At 42.1% G+C, this 16627-nt stretch overlaps 1 protein-coding gene across 1 annotated transcript in view; it reads left to right on the forward strand.

Moving 5' to 3' along the window:
- Window positions 1-16627, forward strand: part of LOC126284034 (protein son of sevenless) — a 183328-nt gene that overhangs the window by 27304 nt on the left and 139397 nt on the right. Inside the window, exons 8-9 of the mRNA XM_049982594.1 lie at window positions 10434-10549; window positions 10625-10755. Of these exons, the coding sequence (XP_049838551.1) occupies window positions 10434-10549; window positions 10625-10755 (247 nt within the window). The remainder of the gene's footprint in view (window positions 1-10433; window positions 10550-10624; window positions 10756-16627) is intronic.

Genomic DNA, 16627 nt, shown 5'->3' on the forward strand with positions numbered 1-16627 from the left:
CCAGTACTGTCATAGGTTTATCATACCCCATCAGGGGGCCAGGTCTCCTGTGAAAGCAATCCTGTCATTTACCAGCTCTTCTTCTATCATTGCACACCTTTTTGTATTGGTATGACTATCATCTAGCTGTCCAGCAAGATGAATGGCCACGGCCCCAAACTCTGGCCAAGAGCAAGGTACACCATCCTGTGACACAACATGTAACTGAACATAATATGCTTGATTTCAGTGGCTGCTTCATCTGGATTCTCTACTCCGCCATCAGCTTTTCTTTAACTGTGCAGATGGGAGTTATCTTTACGGCACATTCTCCACTCCCATAATTATCCCAGGCTCAACCTACAGTAACATGCTGCCCCTCCACCCAACAGTTTCCACACTCTCTGTCGTATCTTCTCTTTCCCATTCCTATCTCCTATACCCTTTCTCTGCCACTTTCTGCCGATGCTTCCGCACAACTTATCCCACTCCTCCCTTTTTTTGTTCCGTTTTCTCCACCTCCCTGCCCCACAACCTGACACTGTGCGTGTTGACATTCTGGTCCCTGCATACTCTGCCAGGCAGTCTCCTCCCTTCCCCCACGCGTAAAGTGCTATTCCTTCCCCTTCTCCACCCTCTCCGGATTGTTGCTACCATTCCACATGATAGTTGAATTCTGGTCGGAGTTGGCAGTCACGTGTGCATAAGGTGTGTTTACTTGTGTGAATGAATGGTGTGTTTCTCATTTTCCAACAAAGGCTGTGGCCAAAAGCTTATGTGTAAGTGTCTTTTAACTGTGCCTGTCTGCAACTTAGCATGATAACGTTACAGTAAGTAGCAATTTGTCTTTCCCTACATGTTGTTGTTCCTACTTGCAGTTTCCAATGCTTAAATTTAAATCTTGGTTTTGCCAATCTGCATTTTATATTCTCTGTGCTCCACACATCATCAGCTATTTTCCTGTCCAAATAGCGAAACTAGTAGAGTACTTTTGTTGTCGTATTTCCTAGTCTAATTCTCTCAGCTCCGTCTGATTTAAACTGACTACATTCAATTATCTTTGTTTTGCATTTGTTGGTGTTCATCTTGTATCCTCCTTTCAATACTCTATCCGCACCATTCAGCTCTCTGATGCCTGAGCAACACCAACTAGTGTGCAGATCGCTCTACGCTGCTGCAGCTCTACAGAGTCCTTGTTCAATCCCGTCTTGACTATGGAAGTGTTGTTTATGGTTAGGCATGCCCTCGGCATTGCGTTTACTCCACCCATTGCACCACTGTGGCATTCGACTAGCGATGGGAGCTTGTAGGACGAGTCCAGTGACCACCGTCCTAGTGGAGGCTGGGGTCCCTCCATTGAAGGTCAGGCATGCACAACTGCTCTCCAGTTACATTGCAATATTTGTAGTTCTCCTGTGCATCCGAATTTTTGTCTCCTTTTCCCACCCACGGCAGTTCCTCTCCCACATCAGCGGCCCAGATCAGGGCTTACAATTGCAGTTCGCATCCGATCCCTTCTTCCCGAACTGGAGTCCTTGCCCTTACCACCTATATTTGGTCTATTCACGTACACCTCCATGCTGTACACCCAGGCCGTGGCTTCGCCTGGAACTATCACGTGGCTCTAAGGCCTCAGTTAACTCCGCAGCTCTCTCCTGCCACTTTCTGTCGATTCTTGATATGTACCGAGGCCATGAAGTGGTTTACACAAACAGCTCGATTGCTGATGGTCATGTCTGCTTCGCATATGTCCATGGAGGACAAATTGAACAGCGTTCATTGCCCGATGGCTGCAGTGATTTCACTGCAGAGCTGGTGGCTGTATCTCGTGCTCTTAAGCACATCCGTTTATGCCCTGGGGAGTCGTTTCATCTGTGTACTGACTCCTAGAGCAGCCTACAAGCTATCGGCCAGTGCTACCCTCGTCATCCTTTGGTAGTTACTATCCAGGAGTCCATCTATGCCCTGGAACGGTCCAGTCACTCAATGGTGTTTGTCTGGACCCCAAGTCACATCGGAATCCCAGGCAACGAACTTGCCAACAGGCTGGCTAAACAGTATACACGGAGACCAGTTATGGAGATTGGCTTATCTGAACCTGACCTGCATTTTCTCTTACGCCGCAGGGTTTTTTGGCTTTGGGAGACGGAATGGCATAACAACACTTGCAACAAACTGTGTGTCATTAAGGAGACTACGAATGTGTGGAAGTCTTCCATGCAGGCCTCTCGCAGGGAATCAGTTGTCCTCTGGCGGCTCCGCATCGACCATATGTGGCTAATGCATGGCTTACCTCCTCTGTCATGAGGACCCACCTTGGTGTTGCTGTGCTTGCAAATGAGTGTCGTCTATCTCTTGCTGGACTGCCCACTTTTAGCTGCTCTAATCCCTCATCTTTAGTTTTACGTTTTGTTCGTGAGGTTGGGTTTTATCATTTGTTCTAAGTTTTCGCACATGTCCTTTGTTCCTCTGTGTCCTCCACCCTAGTGCTTTTAGGGTGGTGATTTTAATGTGTTTCAGAGTGACTGGCTTCTCCTTTTTATTCTCATGGTTGGCCAGTCACTGTAATCTGCTTTCTTGTTTTACTCCTTTGTAACATCTTCCCCCCCCCCCCCCCCCCCCCCCCCCCCCCCCGTCTCTGTTGTTTTCTTGTCCTCTTTTGTTCCGTTTAGTGTTTCTTTTTACCTTTTCTTTTTTCTTGTGGTTTTTCCTTTCCTTCCATTTCGTTTTATGTCTCGTTTGCTCTGTTCTCCCCTGTGGCATTGTTTTATTTGAAACAAGGGACCGATGACCAAGCAGTTTGGTCCCTTGCCCCCTCTTTTAAACCAACCAACCACCCTACTCAGCTACTCTTACAAGTCCTTCACCATCTCCGACAAAATTATGTTGCCATCTGCAAACCACAAAGTTTTCATTCTTCTCCCTGAACTTTTAATTCCTCCTCCAAATAGTTCTTTGGTTTACTTTCACTTGCTCAGTGTACTGATTGAATAACATCGGGGATAGGCTACAATCTTGTCTCACTCTCTTCTAAATTATTTCCCTTTCACTTTGTTTGATTCTTATAACTGCAGTCTGGTTTCACCTCACCTGTAGTGAACTGATGCATGGAGAACAGAAACACATAACATGATGCAGCATTTTTGGGCACTTGCTCTTTTTCTAGCAAAAGTACACACATTCATAAACACAACAACACAGACATCCAAACGGACACTTCCCTGCTCTCAGTGATACTCATATGTGTATTTGGATGTCACACGAGTCCCACAGTGACCACATATACACAAAAGAAAACCAGTGAAATGATCCTCCAGAAATCAAGCTAACTTACTTCTTTATCATTCCATACCGAGTGGTCTAGAAGTTGCCACATGACAGAGATTTTGACAAAATTTTGTTTGAACATTCACACTTATTTCCAATAAGCCTTGGTCAAATTTCACACTCACTAATTCAGTGCTTCCAAAGATACAGTTGTTTCTTTGACCCCATTGTGAAGCTATCAACAGTGCACCTGTGATTTTTTGGCAACTTTGTGACATAATATCTCTGGCAGTACTTTCTTGAAAGAAAGAAAACTGTGCCATCTTGTTCAACTTTTTGAACTCTTTTAAGTGAAATAAATTATTTGAAGCAATCAGCCGAAAGGACTTGACGATTGAAAAAAGTGTAAAAATTGTGGGACAAGCTTAGAACTTTTCATGCAATAAATCATTTATCAGATTACACAGTTTCATTCTCCTACTGCTATTCAGTATGTCACAAATTGAGGGTAAACATGACGATTTTTTTTCTAAAAATGCTAGAAATTGTTATTTTTGGTCCACTTTTGCAAAAAAGTATTCTGCAAACTGTTGTAAACTGTTTTCTGGAGGAAGACCATATTTGAAACCCTAAAAACTAGATTTGGTTTTGCCATGTGAGCATATAACGCCCTAAAAAAGGACGACAAGGTGGAGGTGCATTGAAAATGGTCCCATATACTGCCGATAGTCAAATTAAATCTGACGTCCTTTTATTATGTTCTATGATTGTTTAGTAGGCCTACTATCTTGGAAAGGTAATATCAAAAGTGTTGATGACTGGGAAGTGACACAGTCCAAATAACTCTAAAAATTTCTAAAATCATATTTCTTTCTCTTATGATGCATTACAACACAGTTAAGCCTTTCTTTTCTGCTGTAACTACAGACTCAGACTGGTTGTAAACTTAACAATTGAGCTGTGCATTACCAAGGCAATGGAAACCATGATAGTAAAATTGTTGCATAACAGCTGCAGCACAGGTTTTAGCCATTGTCACATTGTGTAAATTTTGGTGAAGTTCATAGCTGTCTTTATGACATTGGAATGGAATCATGCTATAGAGAATTATTAGTATGTCTCTTTATTGTGCATTGCTGTTGGTGTGCTAGTTTAATTCCGGTTGAAGGTATAGAATACTTATTGTTAGCATAGTTTATGATTTTTATGGAACATTAGCAACCTGATGAAACATCGTATAAATGTGTTGCTATTGTCCACAGTGGCTTAACCACTGCTCATTCCTTTTAAAGTGAAAAAAATAAGCATCCCCATTACCATAGGGGCCACATTCGATAGTTTTTGCAAGAGCAGCCATCCAGGTGGGTTTTTGTACCACAGGCTCGCAAGCCGGGCCAGGGTTTCTTTACACAGGATTCCAAGACTGTTGATGAATTTCTTTGAGTGAGAGACCAAAGCTAGAAGAGATCTCTTTTAGGATCCTAAGTTTATGTTTACTTCAAGCTACTTGAATTTTTTACATGTTTCATTAATTTCTGAGGGGAAACTGTACTGCTGGCCAGATGATATCCCTGATGGCATTGTTTGGGAAGAAATTTCGATAAAATAGAACCCAAAAAATTGCACTTTTCAAATGTTATTACCTAAAATTATTAGAGCCGCAAAAAAGAGAAAATTATTCTTTTTGTTGGATCCCATATTCCATTTCATTTTTTATAAAATGAATTTTGTGGAGCTGAATACTGTAGGGATATCTAAAAAACAAAAAAGGACTCCATATTTGCAGTTTTTCTCAGTGAAGCTCAATTCCTTGTCATCAGTAGTTATGAAAATAATTTTCCTAATTGAAGATCTTAATAAAAGATGTCAGATTAGTACCAGCAGTATATGGTCCCATTGTCAATGCACTTCCATCTTGTTGTTTTGTAGGAACTTATATGCTCGCATTTTGAAACCAAATCTCGGTTTTAGGTAGTTTAGAAAATAGTGTTTCTAATAAAATGGTTTACAGGACTTTGTAGAAAAGACTTATTTTGTAAAAGTAGACCAGAAATCGCTATTTTTGGTGTTTTTAGAAACAAATTTTTATATTTGCCCTCAATTTGTAAGTTCCTGAAAAGCTGTAGGAGAGTGAAATTTTATATTCTGAGATCGTGTATTGTTAATACGTGTAAAGTTTCAGGTTAATCCCACAATTATTTCTGTAGATAAAAAAGTTAAACATAACTTTTTAAATTTTATTTATTTATTTATTTTTTTCCAAGCGTCTATTTTTTCTGCCAACTTTGCTTCACCTTGTTGTTTTTTAGGGTCTTGTATGCTTGCAATGCAAAACCAAATATAGTTTTTTGGTGGCTTAGAATACGGTCTTTCTAATGGAAACTGTTTAAAAAGAGTTTGCAAAAGACTTGTTTTTGTAGAAGTGGACCAAAAATTGCTGCTTTTTGGCATTTTTAGAAAGAGTGTGAACTTTGCCCACAAATTGTAAAGAACTGGAAAACAGTAGGAGAATGAAATCAAATATTGTAATTCCATGTACTGATAAGTGATTATGTACAAATTTCAAAGTTTATTCTATAGTTACTGCTGGAGATGTAAAAAGCTAAACATCACATTTTTTGAGTGTCTATGTTTTCTGCTGACTTAGCTTCAAATTAACCATACGAAAATTGCTCAGGAGATCTTTTTTTTATTATTTTGCTTAAGATAGCATAAAAAGTTGTACAAGGTAGCCTACTTCTGTTTCTTTCAAGAAAATGTTGCTGGAGATGTTATGCCTCAAAGTTGCCAAAAACTCGCTGGGATCGTAGCTGCTCTATGGGTTGAAACGAATGACTATGTCTCCGAAAGTATTGAATTAGTGATAGAAAACTCTGCTTATGTTCATGAACATGTGTGAATGCCCACACAAAATTTCTGCAAAATCCATGATGGTGTTAATTATACGGGAACTTTTTCAGAATTATACTACTTCATGTGGGGTTGCCCTACTTAGGAGGAGTGGTGAAATGAACATGCATAAAGTGTCATAAATATATATTTTATGTAATGTAGTCCAGTGCAGTATTTTATTTGGAGTTACCGTAGTGTTCTTTAGTTGCTATTTGATTGAAATTTATCTAATTTGTGTATTTGGTAAGTGTTTCAAATACTTTACTTCTAATATTCCTTAAATTTATGTACTAAACAGTATGTGACACAGTATTATAATGTGTTGTGTGCTTTACTAATCTTTCACTGCATAGTTTGTTATATGACAGCTCACTCTCAATATACCACAGTTCCACTATATCACCGGGACAAAGTGTGCACCCTGACAACTGTATTATGTTAGGCTTCTGCTGTACTCATTTTTCTGACCAGAGCCTGAATCCTGTCCATAACACACATCTGTCTATCAGCAGGTGAAACTGTATAACTAGTTAATGTAAGTAGATAGTTAAAAAATCTATTCATCAAGCAGTGACAGGAGAAAACACACATCAAGGTATTGGACTTTGCGAGCTTATGGAGCCAGTGGCTCATTCTGGCAGAAGGGTTGAAGGGGTAGGAAGAGGGGCAAAGGATAAGGGCTTGATGAGGTTTAGGAAATGGAGAGAGTTCGGAATAGTGACTGGAATACCGGTTAGGGAAGACTTGCTGAACAGGATGAGAAGAAAAGACTGATTATTGAGGACTGCCTTGGATGAGATTTGAAAACCCGAAAGCTTGAAAGTGGAAGATGGGGTGTTAATGCAAGACAGAGAATACTGACAGAATATTGTGGATAAGTTAAAAAGAGTGGAAAGCTAAGTGCATTGTATGTGGTGGACGTGGGGTGTGGGGAGAAATAGCCTCGTCAAAAAATTCAGGACACAGAAAACTAAAAGGGAGCGAAAAAAGGCATAGTTACTGAGAACAAATTGCGAGACTGAACAAATTAGCATAAATTAAGGCCAGGAGGGTGGCGATAACCAAAACTTGTTGTAACACCAATTCCCACCTGCGGAATCCTGAGAAACTGGTGTCTGAGGTAAGAATCCAGATAGCACATGTGGTGAAACAGGCACCAAGTTCATGACTGCCATGTTGTAGGAGCATGTTCTGATGTTCTGCAACAGGATATTGTTCATTGCCAGTATACACCCTCTGTGTATGCCCATTAGTCCTAACAGATAAATTGGTGGTAGTCATACCAATGTAAAAGAGCAAATGGTGTTTACGTAATGGCTGGGACACATGTTTTCATCAGTGTGATGTCATCAGTGCATCTAAACCAAACCAGAGGCTGAAGGTTTAGGGACTCTGGGAAGCCGTGTCCTAGCAACCCATGAAAAGGTTGTCAATGGAAGATACTATCATGGGTCCCATGGCCATACCACTGATCTGTTTATATGCCTGCCCCTTGAAGGTAAAATAGTTCCTGGTAAGTATAAAGTTGGTTAAGGTGAGCAGGAAGGACACAATAGGCCTGGTATCATCTGGGCATTGAGTAAGGAAATGTTCAGTAGCAGGCAGAATTTGTTCATGGATGATGTTGGTATAGAGTAAGGTGGCATCAATGGTAACAGTCAAGGTGTGTGGTAAGAATGGGACAGCGCCACGATCTAGGAAATGCTTGCTGTCTTAAAATAAGAAGGGTTTATCAACAAAGGCAGGTATATGTTTGACAAGTCCTTTGAAGCCAGCAACCATGGGACAGCAAGGTGATTGGGTTTGGGGATCTTAGGAAGAAGGTCAAAGGTGGAAATGTGTGTTTTGGGTGGGGGTAAGAAGTTCTGTGGATTGAGGTGTTAGTCCTTGTAAGGGATATGAGGTTTTAAGGAGGGACTGTAGGTCAGTTTGTATGACAAGGATGGGATCTTCATGACCGATGCTGTACATAGAGGATCAGTCGATGACTCCATTCTTATGCTCCCAGCAGACAAGGTATCTACCACTGTGTCCCTTAGGAGGCGGATGGTAGTCACCAGTTGATGACTACCACTGTGGTGCTATGACTGGTGGGAGTATGTAAGTGAGGGTCTATGCCAGCTGTCTGACACATCTACGATGGTATCTGCCATCAAGATCCCATCCCTGTGATTCAAATTGACGTACAGTCCCTCCTTAAACCCCATAGAACATATTGCCCTACCCAAATCACGCAGCCCCACCTTTCACCTTCTTCCTAAGATCCACAAACAGTGTCACCTTGGCAGTCACATAGTTACTGACTTCAAAGCACTTACCAAATGTATATCTGTCTTAGTTGATCAACACTTGCAACATATGGTACAAAATCTTCTCTCCTCTATTAAAGACACCACCCATTTCTGAGCTCATCTGAAGTCTGTCCCCACCCCACCCCAGCCCCACCACACACCTTGCTTGTTAACATTGATGACACCTCCCTCTACACTGACATGTGCCATGTAATGTGGCCTGTGTGTTACTGAACATTACCACACTCAGTAGACACCTGATACCATACCTATAATATCCTCCCTGCACACCATAATTTTTTATCTTTGAGGGGCAGACAAACAAACAGATTAGGGGCACAGCCAGGGTATGTCCTCCTTATGCCAACCTTTTCATGGGTTGCTTACCATGAGAGTCCCTAAACTGTCAGCCCCTGGTTTGGTTTAGATGTGTTGATGACATCTTTGCCATATGGTCTCATGGTGAGGCTGACCTGTTATAATTCTTGGAATCTCTAAGTACATTCTCCTAATCAAATTTCATGTGGTCTTATTCCGAATTCCATACGACTTTCATTGAAGTTTACATCACCTTCACCAAGGGTGAGCTGCTAACAAACAACAGTACTTACACTTTCACAGTCTCTGTCCTTTCCATGTCAAACGTTCCCTCTCATACAGCTTTGGGATTGTAGGGAAACATGCTTGTTCAGATGCTGATTCTGTACAGCAATACACCACCATACTCAACTCAACCTTCACTTGATGTAATTATCCCATAAGCCTAGTTCAGGCGGATATGTCCAGAGCCATAACATTTAATCCTGTTACTGCTGATCCCTCCAAAAAGCAACTATGGAATAGACCTCTTGTCCCTCAGTGCTATCCTGGTCTTGAATGTATTGATCGGAAACTTTGACAAGGCTATAACTTCCTAAAATTGAGCTCTGAAATGAGATCCACTCTGGCCTCCCAGTCTCTGCAATATCCTTGCCAGACCTTATGCTCCTCCTACATCTATTTACCCACCCTATGGCTTCTGTAAGACTTCTCCGATGTGTCCTCCAGTCACTACTTTAGCAGCCCTGTAACTAGCAAAACATGCTCAATGGGAGAGCCACTTGTGAAACGACATGTCATTTACCAACTGTTATGTAAACACCATTTGGCCTTTTACATTGGCATGACTATCACAAATTTATCAGTTAGGATGAACAACCATAGGCAGAGAGTTTATACTGGCAACAAACAATACCCTGTTGCAAAGCATGCTCTATAGCAAGAAAGTCATGATCCGCCTGTTTCATCTGGATTCTTTGCCCAGACACAAGCTTCTCTGGACTCCACATATGGGAACTGGCGTTACAATGTTTCTTTGGTTCTCACCACCCACCTGGCCTTAATTTACGTTAATTTCTTCAGTCTCAACATTCATCCCAGTAACTATTCCTTTCTTCTCTCTCTTTTAGTTTTCTGCATCTTCTGTTTTCTGATGAGTCTATTTATCCCAGCACCCCACCTCTACCATATAAAATGCACTTAGCTTTCCACTTTTTTTAAGCAGTGTGTAATGTTTTGTCAGTGATTTCTGTTGTGTGTATTACCCTATCTTCCACCTTTAAGCTGTCAAGTTTTCAAAGATTCCAGTGCATTCCCCAACTATCAGCCTTTCCTTCTCATCCCATCTGGTAAGCCTCCCTTGACTCGGGGTTTTGGAAACTTTCCCAAACCCTTCCCATTTCCTAAACCTGACCAGTCCTTTTCTTTCACCCATTTTCCTTCTGCTTCAACACTTTTGCCATGAGGAGGATTCATTCGCTCCAAAAGCTTGCAGATCTCTGTACCTTGATATATATGTTTCCTCCTGACATTACATAATAGATTCATTTTTTATCGAATTATATTTTTGAAAATTGATTATTTTTGTTGTATTATTGTTTAATTAGTTACAAACTCAGTGATGATTTATATTACCAATACTACAGCAGTAACATCTTTAGTATACTGTCTTGTGCTCATTTACAGATTTTGCATAGATTGACACCCATTGATGAAGACAGAGAGAGCTTGGAACAGGTGGAAGGTCTGTTGAAGCCACTTCAAACGGAACTTCTACAGACAGTTGGAAACTTACCAAAGAGGTATACACTATAATCCCTGTGCTAAAAAAACGTTTCATTGTTCCGCACTTTTATTTACAAACTGTGTTTTTACAGAGAGAGTGGAATTCGAATGCATGGTAGAGTGAGGAGACAGATTGCTCTGGATAAGACAAATGAGCTTCAAAAATCAATAGACGGTTGGGAAGGGAAGGACATTGGCCAATGCTGCAATGAATTTATTCGTGGTAAGATATTGTGTGTGATAAAAATAAAAACCAAAATAATTGCATGCGTTTTTTTAAATATAAAATTATATGTGAGCTGGTGACATATACCTCATCATATAGCATTTTCTGTTATCTGCTCAGTGAAGGTAAAAGGAAATTTGTTTTGTAAGGCTATCTTGGCATGCTCATCGAGTGAAAGTTTCTGAACCAAGTCCTGTTCTGCACAAGAAATTGGTAAGGAATGGAAGATGTAACATTTGGTTTTGGCCAAATAAGTGCACATTAGGTAAATTTTTTCTGATACAACAAAATTTCAGAAAGATTTTAAACACCATGTTACTAATATGTACTCTACCTTGTAGTCGTATCTGCTTCTTGGACTTCCACTGTTCCATCAGTGTACTCGAAGAAGGAAATGAAACTCAAATTCTATGTTTCCCTAGTCACGCATCCTTTATTTCATATACATCCATTCCTGCTTTACCAGTTTGCACCTCCTGTCAGTTTCATTTTTTATACATTTGTATTTGCATTTGAACAATGGCAAATCCAGGATGGAATTTAACAATATTATGAAAAGGAAAGTTGCCACCCACCATACGAGGGCTGCTATATATATTTCTGGCCTAATAATGAAAATACGAATATTTATCAACGAAAATGGTTTATTGTTTTTCAAAATATTCTCCATCAAGATTTATACACTTTTGCATGCGCTCAAACCAATTTTCGAAGCACTTTTTCCACTCCGATTGAGACACCTCCAAAACATGGTTTTTGAATGCTGCAACAGCATCTTCTGGCGACGAAAATCGTTGACCACACATTTTTTTCTTGATGTGTGGGAATAAAAAGAAGTCATTGGGTGCCAAGTCAGGGCTGTACGGCGGATGACCCATCACTTCGACGTTTTGGCCGGTCAAAAAGGCGCTGGTTTGAGCCGATGTGTGACAGCTCGCATTGTCATGGTGCACAATGATTCGTCTTCTCTTGTTCATTTTTCGAATTTCTCCGAAGACTTCAGGCAAACAAATGGTGGTGTACCACTCAGAATTGACCGTCCTACGTTGCTCAAGCGGAACATTCGCCACATGACCAGTTTTGCCGAAGAAACAGGCGACCATTTGCTTCGAAGTGCTTCTTCCACGAACAACTTTCGTTGGATTTGGCTCGTCTTGGAAGACCCACACGGTCGATTGCTGTTTTGTTTCGGGCTCATACGCATAGATCCATGATTCGTCACCTGTGACGATCTTATAAACGTCTTTTGAAGCACCGCGATCGTATTTTTTCAGCATTTCTTTACACCAATCCACACGAGCTTTCTTTTGAGCGATTATCAAATTGTGCGGGATCCAACGAGAACAAACCTTTTTTTACGGCCAGGTGTTCATGCAATATTGAATGTATGCTGGTGGGAGAAATGCCTAGGCATGCCTCTATCTCACGGTATGTCACATGACGGTCTTGCATTATCAGTTCACGTACGGCATCGATGTTTTCTGGCACAACGGCTGTTTTTGGACGACCTTCACGGAATTCGTCTTTGAGCGAGCGTCGGCCACGATTGAATTCGTTGTACCAGTTTTTCACAGTGCTATAGGATGGTGCTTCGTCGCCATACAAAGATTTAAGTTCATCGATGCACTCTTGTCGTGATAATCCACGTCGAAAGTTGTGAAAAATGATCGCACGAAAATGTTCACGAGTTAATTCCATTTTTGTGCCAAATTGATTTCTTCAAGTCCCTGTAAAAGAAAAAAAAATTGTCGTAAGTCAAAAAGTTCTGAGTACATTTAAACTAAAAAAATGTCAAACTTTCCAATGGAAATGTCAGATTGCACCTGGCAACACTTAGTGTTGCCTAGGCCAGAAATATATATAGCAGCCCTCGTATAGCGAAGATGATGAGGTGCTGATAGGCACAACAAAAAGACTGTCACAAATAAAGCTTCAGCCAGAAAGGTTACATAAAAAATTCTCCCTCCCTCCCTCCCTCCCTCCCTCCCTCCCTCCCCACTCACTCACTCACTCACTCACTCACTCACTCACAGCTTACACAGATGAGACTGCAGTCTCAGGCAACTGAGGCCAAGCTACAAGCAGCAGCACCAGTGTGTAAGGGGAATGGTGACTGGGTGGGGGTAAGGAGGAGGCTGGGGGGAGGAGGGGGTAGGATAGTAGAGTAGGGGTAGTGGACAGTGCAGTGCTGCTGGGGAGTGTGCAGGTACGAGGTGGAGAGAGGATAGGGCAACTATGTGTAGTAGGGAGGTTAGATGGTGGGCATGGGTGAGGTGGGGAGGGAGAAGGGGTAGAGAGTGGGCAAGGAGAGAAGTAAAAAGACTGGTTGCAATTGTGGATTGGAGGCTGTATAGTGCTAGAATGGGAATAGGGAAGGGGCTGGATGGGTGAGGACAATGACTAATGAATGCTGAGGCCAGGGGGGTTACAGGAACATTGGATATATTGCAGGGAAAGTTCCCACCTGTGCAATTCAGAAAAGCTGGTGTTAGTGGGAAGGATCTGTATGGCACAGGCAGTGAAGCAGTCAAGTTTCTTGGCCACAGTTTGTCGGTGGTCATTCATGCGGACAGACAGTTTGTCGGTTGTCGTGCCCATGTAGAATGCAGCACAAAGGTTGCAGCCTAGCTTGTAGATCACATGACTGGTTTTACAGGTAGCCCTGTATTTTGTGAGTGGACTGGAGATGGTGGTGGTGGGAGAATGTATGGGACAGGTCTTGCATCTATATCTATTACAGGAGTATGTGCCATGAGGTAAGGGATTGGGAACAGGGGCTGTGTAAGGATGGACTAGTATATTGCGTAGGTTCAGGAAACGGCAGAATAACACTGTGGGAGGGGTGGGAGGGATAGTGGGCAGGGCATGACAAGAGGTAGTCGAAACCCTGGCGGAAAATGTAATTCAGTTCTCCAGTCCTGGGTGGTACTGAGTTACGAGGGGAACGTTACTCCGTGGCTGGACTATGGGCCTTTTGGAAGGTGATGGCGGGAAAGAAAAGGCATGGTAGATTTTTCTTTTTGTACAAGGTTGGGAGGATATTTACGGTCTGTGAAGGCTTCTGGAGACCGTCTGTATATTTCGAGAGGGACCACTCGTCACTACAGATGCGATGGCCACAGGTGGCTAGGGTGAATGGAAGGGATTTCTTGGTATGGAATTGGTGGCATATGTTGAAGTAGAGGTGTTTCTGATGGTTAGTAGGTTTGACATGTACGGAGGTACTGATGTGGCTGCAAGGGAGGGGAAGAAAACCACTGTGAACTCTGTGTGCATACCAGGGGGAGTCATTCCAGATGTGAAAAGGGTCCTTCCGGATACCATGAAGGGTACTGGGTGCACCCATCTGCAGTGGTCACTCATGTCGGCACCAGTGATTTGTGTTGCTATGTATCGGAGGAAATCCTCTCTGGCTTCCGGCTGCTATCTGATTTTGTGAAGACTGCCAGTCTTGCTAGTGGGATGAAAGCAGAGCTCACCATCTGCACCATAGTTGACAGGACTCACTGTGGACCTTTGGTACAGAGTCGAGTGGAGGGTCTGAATCAGAGGCTGAGACGATTCTGCGACCGTGTGGGCTGCAGATTCCTCAACTTGCACCATAGGGTGGTGGGGTTTTGCTGGATAGGTCAGGAGTCCACTACACACAGCAGGCAGATACACGTGTAGCCGGGGTTGTGTGGCATGGACTGGGCATTTTTTTTTTTTAGGTTAGTTGGCTTTGGGCAAGTACACAAAGGGCAACAGCCTCAAAGGGTGCGGGGCGAAGTCAGGAGATACGGGGACCAAGCAGGAATTGGTATTTTAATTGTAAACTGTCGAAGCTGCGTTGGAAAAGTACCGGAACTTCAAGCACTGATAGAAAGCACTGAAGCTGAAATCATTATAGGTACGGAAAGCTGGCTGAAGCCAGAGATAAATTCTGCTGAAATTTTTACAAAGGCACTGACGGTGTTCAGAAAGGATAGATTGCATGCAACCAGTGGTGGCGTGTTTGTCGCTGTTAGTGGTATGTTTATCCTGTAGTGAAATAGAAGTTGATAGTTACTGTGATTATTATGGGTGGAGGTTATACTCCACAACCAAGCTAGGTTAATAATTGGCTCCCTTTACCGACCTCCCGACTCAGCAGCATTAGTGGCAGAACAACTGAGAGAAAATCTGAAATACATTTCACATAAATTTCCTCAGCATGTTATAGTATTAGGTGGAGATTTCAATTTACCAGATATAGACTGGGACACTCACATGTTTAGGACGGGTGGTAGGGACAGAGCATCGAGTGATATTATACCGAGTGCACTATTTGAAAATTACCTCGAGCAATTAAACAGAAAACCGACTCGTAGATATAACATCTTGGACCTAGTGATAACAAACAGACCCGAAAATTTTGACTCTGTAAGCGCAGAACAGGGAATCAGTGATCATAAGGCCATTGCAGCATCCCTGAATATGGGAGTAAATAGGAATATAAAAAAAGGAGGAAGGTTTATCTGTTTAGCAAAAGTAATAGGAGGCAGATTTCAGACTACCTAACAGATCAAAATGAAAATTTCTGTTCTGACACTGACAATGTTGAGTGTTTATGGAAAAAGTTAAAGGCAATCATAAAATGTGTTTTAGAGAGGAACGTGCCGAGTAAAACTGTGAGAGACGGGAAAAACACACCGTGGTTCAACAACGAAGTTAGGAAACTACTGCAGAAGCACAGAGAGCTTCACTGCAAATTTAAACGCAGCCAAAATCTCTCAGACAAACAGAAGCTAAACAATGTCAAAGTTAGCATAAGGAGAGCTATGCGTGAAGTGTTGCAGTTAATTTGAAAGTAAAATTCTATGTACCGACTTGACAGAAAATCCTAGGAAGTTCTGGTTTTACGTTAAATCAGTAAGTGGATCGAAACAGTAGATCCAGACACTCTGGGATGATAATGGCATTGAAACACAAGGTGACACGCGTAAAGCTGAAATATTAAACACCTTTTTCCAAAGTTGTTTCACAGAGGAAGACCACACTGCAGTTCCTTCTCTAAATCCTCGCACAAACGAAAAAATGCCTGAAATTGAAATAAGTGTGCAGGGAATAGAAAAGCAACTGAAATCACTCAACAGAGGAAAGTCCGCTGGACCTGATGGGATACTAACTCGATTCTACACAGAGTACGTGAAAGAACTTGGCCCCCCTTCTAACAGCTGTGTACTGCAAGTCTCTAGAGGAACAGAAGGTTCCAGATGATTGGAAAAGAGCACAGGTAGTTACAGTTTTTAAGAAGGGTTGTCGAGCAGATGTGCAAAACTATAGGCCTATATCTCTGACATTGATCTGTCGTAGAATTTTAGAACATGTTTTTTGCTCACGTATCATGTCATTTCTGGAAACCCAGAATCTACTCGGTAGGAATCAACACGGGTTCTGGAAACAGCAATCGTGTGAGACCCAACTCGCTTTATTTAATCATGAGACCCAGAAAATATTAAATACAGGCTCCCAGGTAGATGCAATTTTCCTTGACTTCCGGAATACAGGGTACGTTCCGAAAGTAATGCAATTGAATTTCCCGCGCCGCTCCTAGTAGTCGGAGTAGGTGGGGGGGACGCTAAGCTTTGCCGCGAAACCGGTTTCAGTGCTCTCCGAGCTGTGGAAGCAGCAGGACGTCTGTTATTGTAAACCTCTGCGCGCCGACCGTGTCACGGAAAAAATGGAATCGATGATCGAGCAACGTTACGCGATTAAGTTTTGTTTTGTGCTAAACTGAACAAATGTTTTGAGGAGACTACCAAAATGATTCGTGAGGCTTACGGGGACTCTGCTCTGTCCTACTCACAAGTTTCGAGGTGGTTAAAGGCCTTTAAGGAAGGCCGGGAAG

Source organism: Schistocerca gregaria, chromosome 8, assembly GCF_023897955.1.
Source record: "Schistocerca gregaria isolate iqSchGreg1 chromosome 8, iqSchGreg1.2, whole genome shotgun sequence".
In the NCBI taxonomy this organism is placed as follows: Eukaryota; Metazoa; Arthropoda; class Insecta; order Orthoptera; family Acrididae; genus Schistocerca; species Schistocerca gregaria.